The 9,479-nt window shown below is 38.3% G+C and overlaps 1 protein-coding gene across 1 annotated transcript in view; it reads right to left on the bottom strand.

Moving 5' to 3' along the window:
* Positions 1 to 5,701: 5,701 nt before the first annotated feature.
* The window catches only part of cacna1ia (calcium voltage-gated channel subunit alpha1 Ia), a 116,309-nt gene continuing 112,531 nt past the window's right edge, over positions 5,702 to 9,479 (bottom strand). The window contains exon 35 of the mRNA XM_034300618.2: positions 5,702 to 8,865. Coding sequence (XP_034156509.2) covers positions 8,230 to 8,865 — 636 coding nt within the window. The 3' untranslated portion in view covers positions 5,702 to 8,229. The remainder of the gene's footprint in view (positions 8,866 to 9,479) is intronic.

Raw genomic sequence — 9,479 nt, 5'->3', positions numbered from 1 at the left:
GCTAAAAAGCTGCTAGAGAAAATGAAACCTGAAATCAGTGTCATATAATGTGAAATAAATGAAATAATATAAGAATGTTTAAAAAAAAAAAAAAAAAAAAAAAAACAGTGAGACCCATTGTGACATTTCAAGACTTCTGGTGAGAAAGAATGAGTCATAACATCTTTCACTTCTTCACCTTTCCATTTCTTGTCCTTTCTTGGTGAACCCTGAGCGGCCTTATCGATTATGACGCTGTTCTGTGTTTACTGATTCTTTGCTTAATATTTGACCACATATAACATATAGCTGGCTGAACTAATCAATACGCACACATACGCAGACTCGCACAGCCTTCAGGGAAGAGACGCACATTTGTTTGCGTTTCTATTTTTCATTTTATGGATTTGAAATGCAAAACGTGAACTTTTAGCTGCCATAGGGCACCAAGGCTTGCATGAATATGTATCAGCATTTTCTGCTTCGATCCCCGTCTCTGAAGAACCGTCTCATTATTTCTGATTTGGCTCGGGATGCTGTTGCAACACAACGAAGACAGGGTAAAGATATTACAGTCAACAATAATGCTAATGGATTTTTCCAGCTGAAGGAATTAATACCGCTCAGCTGCCACGTTACACAACCTGGGTGATGGCGGAACCATGTGACAGCCGGGCCCACTAATTATCTGAATGCGGCGGCCACTGTGTAATTATAGTTCTGAATTGGAATTCAAATTAAATTCAGAGCTCTTATCTAATTTAGAGCTGTAAAATTTAATCCGTCAGAAGTCTCCTGTCGCGAGGACCTTTTTCGTAATATCACAATTTACACCAAACCAAGTCCCAGTGACTGTACTAACAGTGGCTCTGTCATATTTTATGAAGTGCATCAAGCTCATTATGAATGATTTCCTCCTCCAGGAGCCAGTCCACAGTGAGTATTTTTCTGTTCGTGGAAAAAAAAAAAGAAATGGGAGTGAGTGAGCGAGTAGCTAAATTAATTGCAGTGTGTGATGTGATGGTTCGGGCTGTGCTGCTACAACGGATGAGTGTGGATGAATGAGACTTAGATTGAGTGGTTGTGACAGAGCGGGCCATCTATCTGAGCTCGGTAGCTCAGTCATTACCGCTTTATGTCAAAGCAAATTGAAGACGACAGCCTGAATCGCGGAGAAAGTGAGAGAGAGACTGAGAAAGACACAACAAATAGGACAAGGTAGAGAAATGTGAGGATTACAGTGACCCTGCAATGATAGTCAGACACTTACAAAACACACACATAAAAAAGGGCTTAACAACAATGTACCAGGGCTTGGCAACACTGATTTGTTGTTATACTCACAACTGATTGACAGCTAGTTAGCAGAATGGGACAGACATGTATATTTGCCCTTACACACTGTCGATACTCTGAAATGCTAATAAGCACCTCGTTTGTAGCAGCACGCTCTCAGATGTAAGAGCAAAGCAGGACATCCTCCAGCAAGCACTTCAAAGCTCTCAGTGCTGGACAGATGTCCAGCAACACAGGCGCCTGGTAGCAGCTGGAGAAGCACCTGCTCAGAAAGTTAATGCTAATGCTAATCCCCGGCTAATGCTGCACATTATTTTTTTTCCCACATGCCGTGTGGGCAGCGTTGACACTCACCATGTGTCTTCTTAATCTGCTCTGTTAGAACCAATAGTGTTTGATGGGCCAGGTTGAGCGGATGTGTATGCAAACTGGATTCGGCAGGAGAGCAAGAAGGAGCCACACACGTGGGTGTATTCAGAGTTCACAACACACAAGGGGTGGAGAGTGTCTTTTCAGTTAGACACAATTCTGACCTTGGACTTAAACTCATTTTTGACATCAGCTTGAGATTCTTCAGTCTGCATTTTCTATCCCCAAATTTTGCAGGTTAAAGGCAAGTGCTTGTAATTAAAGGCAGTGGTCTAGATGCTATTAAAAACTGTCTTGGATAAATAACGCACTGTTGAAATTATCTGAATGGGCTGCCCATAAAATCATCAAAAGTGTGTGCGTAACTCAGCTCTGAATACGCATAACTTTCCCTGCATCAATATTGCTGTAACTTTTGTTCTTAAATTGCACTCATGCTGCAAATCATTAGCATGAAGTTTTACCTGTTGTCTCCCAGCAGAGGACATGTTCCATGTTCCACTGTTTCAAAAACATTCCAAGATGTATGGATCAAAAATAGCAGCCATGCAGAATGTGTCACATATTTTTTTTTTAAAGCAAAGGAGCCTCTGTTTTACTGTTGAACACTTTCCAGCTCTTATCTAACACGGCACAGAGCACAGTCAAAGCCATTTTGAAAGCAACAAATAATGTGCAAGACATTAAGTCTATGCTTAGTTACAGTTTGCAAGTATACAATTGTAAAATACTGTCACACTGAAACGAAAACCTTGTATTGCATTCCATTCCAATCTTTTGCCCCGTTATTTTCACGTTTTGCTGTAAAGTGGTTGCTACTTGGTGATTTTATTTTACTCTAGCTCTAACTGCACCCTTGAGAAGAAAGGATGCGAGGTGATGCATTTAAAAAATGATAAAATAAAACAATTTCACCCTTCACCCCCTTTGGATTTATGTCTTAGTACAATGTCACCATTATCGTATTTTAATTCCTTCTACTTTTGAGATGTATGGAGGGAATTAAATGTCACGCTTGCATGATGATGATTTTGGAAAAGGGTTGCCAGATTGGATTGAATGATTTGAAAGCAGTCACATCTTCAAATGTTCCCAACTGACTGCAAGCCATTTATACTGTGTATAATGTGTGTGTATATATATATATATATATATATATATATATATATATATATATATATCCATGCTCTGTACTGCTTATCCTACACAGGGTCACATGGAGCCTGGAGCCTATCCCAGGAGACTCAGGTCACAAGGCAGGGGACCCGTCACAGGGCACAATCACACACACACATTCACTCTAGACAATTTAGAGATGCCAATCAGCCTACAACTCATGCCTTTGGACTGAGGGAGGAAAGCCCCAAAGCACAGGGAGAACATGCAAACTCCACACACACACACACACACACACACAGGGCAGAGGCAGGAATCAAACCTCCAATCCTGGAGGTGCTAACCACTAAACCATAGTATATTCTTTGTTTTCAGACCAAAGGTATTAAGGATAAATATCTTTTTTTCCAGAAAATTAATGCTTTTAATCAGTATTGCAGTTGAATCTTAACTTTTAAAAAAAGCAAAGTGAACACTGTACGTAAAAAAAAAAAAAAAATGGTAGACTTTATTTACAAATATATATATATATTTTACTTTTACAACTTTTACAATTATATTTAATTTATTTAATCAAATATTTTATTAAATTTTTATATTTATTATAAATTTTATAAGTAGTTATACTTTTATCTGTAGACTTGTTTTTTTTTTCTTTTTCTTTTTTTGTAATTTGACCCATGAACAGTGATGCCATGGTCTCAGCTTTAATGAAAAATGTTCTAGGTTTGGAACCTGGTTTGGGCTAGTTTTTGTCTGCAGCCACCAATATATTATTTTATAGCAAATAATCTGAATTAAATCTAATCAATAATTTAAATTAAATCTAATCAATTTCCACAAACAAGGCAAACGAAGGAAAAGTGTAAGTGCAGACGGTGAATCTACGATGTACAGAACCATTTCTGATGTAGTAAGAGCTACAGATATTACACTTATTCAGGTTGGAATGCTTTTTGCATTTGTAGACTAGTCTGAAATGAGATTCAAACACTATAGATAAACTATATTGGCATTGTTCTGTCATATAACAGCAACTATTTTCTCCTAGTGTCCGGGCTTTTTGTGCATTTTGTTTAGATGTAGTTGGGCGAGAAATTTTGCTGAGACCTGGCATCCATTCCCATTAAGCTCGCTAATGACTTTTGACAAACTCAAAGGTGACCTGGTAAGCTTATCCTGTCTTGATAGACGTTTTTGCAGTTCTACAGGTAGATGTTGCTACATACTGTACCATTATTAGTCATTTTTGACCAATGATAATGTTAAAATAATTCCAATCTGATATCAATCCAATCATGAAATTACAGATATCTTGGAAAAGTGTCTTAAGACTTAGCTGCTGTGGATCCTGTTTATCTTCATTCTATTGAGAAATTCATTAAAGGGAAAATATAAATAAAGCAAATCAGAAGAACGAATGTCTAGATGGCTTGCTAAATCCTGGATGCTGATTAAATTGGCTAATGATATAACAACACCTATAGATAAAAAATCTTGACTTAACTAAATACAACACAATATTCCTGATTGTAACTTTCTTTAAAAATGTCATCCCCCAATTATGTGAGGAGCTTAAACTTGCTAGAAACTCAGCCTAAACCCATCTACAATATTAGATCACAAATCTCTACATTTGCATTCAGTAAGCATTAACACCACAAAGAACTTTGGGAGCAAAGTGTCCATTAATTGGTCCTTTTTCAACACTTCAGTTTGTCCTTTTGAAGTTCTCTGCATCATTTATACTATTTGAACCAAACTGGGAACATAACGTACATTAGTTAGTTATGCTCAATGAGAATAAATGAGCTTGAATGCATCTGACATCCAGCTCCAGAGAAATAAATTGTCATAAACAGCAGATGTTGAAAGTATACCAAATTAAGTAGTTATTTGAAAATCTTTTACAACAGAAGTTCTCCAAGTTTTGTAGCCAGGGACCCATTTAACTATAAAATAAATTAAACGGACCTCCTCAGAACAGATTTAAATGTGTATAATAATATTTTGTATATTTATTAGAACTTTCTATTCCTGAACTTTCCAGAACACATGAGCTTTAGATTCTAGGAGGCTTGTTCTTGAGTTATTAAGGTTTGGATTAAACCCACTCCATTCAAGGGGACAGTCAACCAGACTAATAACAATTACAATTCAATAATAAACAGCAGCAGCTTGTAAGCAGAGATGTTGGAGGGGCAGGATGGCATTAATAACACCATAACCTCAGTACATTTGTTCAGCTGTGTTCGATCCAGCACTTGTGTTTCCTATTACAGTGTGTGAAACAAGCACAGAAGAGCTTACATGATTAACTAGGGTTGCCAGGTTTCAGCGAAACTTTCCAGCCCAACTACATCTAAAAAAAACTCACAAAAGACCTGAAACTATCCAAAAAAATAAAAAAATCAGTCCCTGGAAAAACGAGACACATTTATCTTCTTTTTCTCAGCTTTTCTGTGAGAAACAAGGTCACCATTGTGCACACGGATTTCTAATATATAGATATTATTCATTCCATAATCCCCCTTTTCCTTGCACAAAAATATGCTGTGATTTATAAATAGTTCTGTGCATCATAGATGTGCTGTCTATGATTCGCTTTATGTTTGCAGAAATGTATTTTTTCCTAATTACTTCCTATAAAACAAGATCTTGTCAGCCATTGAGTATTTTTAAACTAGCCCAATTTGTTGTAAAAATCGTGACCTTGGCAACCCTGTTATTAACGCTCCTGCCTTCTGCTCTTCCCCTGAGCAAGGGGCCATGTGATTCCTGCCCTACTTAGACTCTTTTAGCACTTCTTGTAGTTCCTATTATGCACCACTAGGTGCAACAATAACTATACGGAAACTATAATAAATATAAAAATAATAATAAATTATAATAGATATACATACAAAATAAATATAATAACTTTCATAATGGTGAGCTTTTGTGGAAACAAGCAATAGATCCACCAGTGGTTATAAGAAAAATGCACAGAATGCTGTAAAGGAGTGAAGCTGGGGCTGATTTCTTTCTAGCCCAGACTGTAGATTCGTGCAGCCTGTCAGTGACAGTCATGTCCAGGTGGTTACACAGAGTGAAACACCTCCTAGGTTTGTTTTTCTTTTTCTTTCTTTTTTAGCCTGCTCTACTGATACATCCGTGATACTTCATCAGCAGTGATTGAGAAGTGAAATACAGTCGCAGGTGTAATGAATATGGTGGAACATGGTGGAGTATTTACCCTATCATAGTTTTTTTTTTCCTAAAAAGTGATATACTACACACACATTGTTCAATCAAAGTACAAATTACACAAAAAGACAGATGACAGAACTTTAAGTTTAAAAAATGAGAAATCACGATATGAATCTGCCAATCTGCCTTTGTGTGTGTGTGTGTGTGTGTGTGTGTGTGTGTGCGTGTGTGGAATAGTTTGCCTCACATCATTCTTATTATGCCATTGATGAGACCTTGTGATATAATACATTGCTCAATCCTAATAGTTTCATTCATATCATGAGCAGCCATCACTGATAATAAGGTAGATCTAAAAGGGAAAAGCTTTTGATTAGTTTTTCCCTACAGGCTCCTGTACTAGTCTGAAGAAAGCTCAAGATACTCAGTGTCATATCTGCTTGTGTTTCACTACGTTAAACCAGAATGAACGCAAACTAAATACTGAAAACCTCCTAAAATTCTACATACCCAAACTCCATTTCAGCACTTCAGAATGATGTTCAACTCTTTTAAATACTAATGTGAAAAAAAAAAAAAACTCAATTAGTCAGCTCTCAGAACTGTAATTCGCAGGCATTTATCACAGGCATTAAGTCTTGGACAGACTCCACTCATCTCTACTAAATCATCTCCTCTGGCTGCTCAGCTTAATCATTAAAGTTTGGTGCTTCACTTTAGAGACCTTCTGAGAAAGTAACTGCTGAAACTGCAACACAAGGCAGACTGTTCTCGAAAAATCCTCAGAGGACCACTACATCCTGTCTATACCTGATAACTGGCTGAGCAAACTACTGAATCGGTGTCAGCAAAGATCACAAACCTGGTTGTACTTATGCTTTTTTACATGCATGAAATCCTGTAAACCGATAGGACACTCAGGACAACATCAAGCATTAATCAGAATCAACACACTGAGTAAATTCTATTTATTTGACAGCTAGATTTTATCCTAAAGTCAAGAATTTTGTAACGATGTAAATGACTTCTCGATTGAATTTGATCAGGATGGAAAAAAAAAATACATAAATGAATCAAAATGAAATAATATAATTACATCGTGCAAAATAATAAGCCCATAGCAGGTAGACTACAGCTTGTAAGAAAAATCAAAATCACATGCAGTCTGAAAAAAAAATAAAACAAATTTCTAAATTTCCTGAAAGACATTTGTGCTGGAACCCTGAATAACTTTTTTTTTTGTTCACTATCTCAACTCAAAAGAGATACCAAACCCTACTTTCTTTCAGAATCAAGATACTTTGCATTGCACTTAAATTGCAATTAATTATGAGAAATGCAAAATACAATGTGGATGAGGAAGATTAGATTTCTACTACTTGTAAAAATAAATAAAATTCTTCATTTTTGACATCTTTATAGTACAATACCATCGTTTCTCTTTAGCTCTCATGCATGAATCTCATCCAATCTCATCCAAACAAGTGGACAATCATCAAGATATCTTCACTCCATCTGCTTTCTGCATATTTCTTTTCGGTACGTTTATTCACCCAGAGCTGCAAGTTCAGAATATCCCATCATGTCCATCAGAGAATCAGACATCTGACTAGTTTTTTTTTTTAATGTTCCAGATATTTTCTTGATAAAATCTAGCTACTAAATTTTAAATTAGCCCTCCTTTTTTAAAGTTAAGAATAATTAAATCCTGACACAGAAACTTACATACACATTGACAGAAATCTAATACTGAGGGTCACACCTAGAAAAGAATCACCAATCTTCTCTGATTTACTAAGGGAAGCTTCTAAAAGTTTGATCATTGCTACCTTGTTTGTGAATGATATAAAATCCAGTCATCTTACACCAAAAGTCCTACATTAGAGACACCACAAGGCTTCTTTCCTGAAATGTCACCTTTTGCATGTAGACAGAGGATCGATGCGGGTCAAATTTCATGTGAAAAACAGCCATGAAAACGACTCTTTCACATCCAAATTTCATTCACCTACAGATTCTTGCACACGTTCGTTTGTTATATTATGGATTTTGCTCCATATTTTTAATTAATGCCCAACTACCCAGCCAGCTCTTTTTGGTTCTCCGTAGATTTGACTTTCCTTCTGGTCCTCGTCTACTTCCTGTCCTCCCGTTCGCGTGAGCTTGACCTGTCCGTCAGGGCTACACAAAACACGGACATGTCACGAATGAAAGACTAAGAGAAGTCCCAGTCTCAAAAGAGAGACAATTGAGAAGAGAAAAAAACCCTATTAATGCGTTTCATCTGTTCTTCCGAGAGCTGGTGTCCATTGTTTGACTGGAGCTTTTGACCCCCAAACCTGCAAGCCCTTTCTCCCCATCCCCTCCATCTCCCTCTTCTGTCCACGGGTTTGAAAGGTACTGATGTTGGTCTGTGCTATGAAGGTGCCGTCCATTTTTATTTCGCGCCAACACATTCCCTTGTTCTAAGCTCCCGGTGCTGTTGCACTTTTTGGCCAGTGGTGGCGCCACTGAGCCAGGCGTGAGCAGCGAGCTTAGGGAAAGGCTGCTGATAGTCTCTGATAAATGTTCGCTGTTAAATGCTTGACTCGATCCTCCCCCGATCCCTGTGTCCTCGTCTGAAGGTTCTATGGAGTTCAGCCTGTTGCAGCTGGGGCTGGGGCTGCCATCACAGCTGCTCTGACTCCTCTGGCGCCCCCTGGTGGCCTGGAGGGTGAAGCTGGTTTGGTCAGGGTGCAATCTCTGGCTGAGATCCGAGGAAGGGAGGGTTTCGTCGGGTACAGGGCAAAGCAGAGGCTGAGGTAAAGACAGGTCTCTATGAGGAGGTACGCTGAAGTTGATGCCTTCCTCCAGCATGGTCTGCAGGCTGACTTCGGAGCTTCCCATGGCTAATGATGACTCACTGTGAGATGGTGGCTGAAATAAAGAAAATATAGGAAAAAAAATGATTTTGATTGATTTTTTGAATTTTTCCTGTAGCTGCAGACTACTGATCAATGAATAACATACTGAACATCAGCTAAATATACTATATGGCCAAAAGTTTGTGAACACCTGACCATCACATCCATGTGTGACATCCATACAATCTGTATAAGATTGTATATTGTATTGTCTTGGTATGCTGTAGCATTAAGATTTTCCTTCACTGGAACCAAGGGACCCAAACCTGTTCCAGCATGACAATGCCCCTGCCCAGACTTGGTTAGTGTGGAAGAACATGAATGGCCTACACAGAACCATGACCTCGACTTCACTAATTACCTTTGGGATGAATTGGAACGACAACGATGTGCCAGGCCTTCTGGCCAAACATCAGTGCATGATCTCACTAATGCCCTTGTGGCTGAATGGACAAATCCACACAGCCATGCTCCAAAATCTAGTGGAAAGCCTTCCCAGAAGAGTGGAGGTTATTATAACAGCAAAGGAGAAAGTAAATCTGGAATGGGACTTTCAGCAAGCACAGATGGGTGTGATGGTCAGGTGTCTGCATTCTTTTAGCCATATAGTGTAAGAGAGTTATGGCC

This window comes from Pangasianodon hypophthalmus, chromosome 2, assembly GCF_027358585.1.
Source record: "Pangasianodon hypophthalmus isolate fPanHyp1 chromosome 2, fPanHyp1.pri, whole genome shotgun sequence".
NCBI lineage: Eukaryota > Metazoa > Chordata > Actinopteri > Siluriformes > Pangasiidae > Pangasianodon > Pangasianodon hypophthalmus.
Note: the sequence above shows the minus strand (reverse complement) of the source record. Positions and strands in the feature narration are given on the sequence as shown.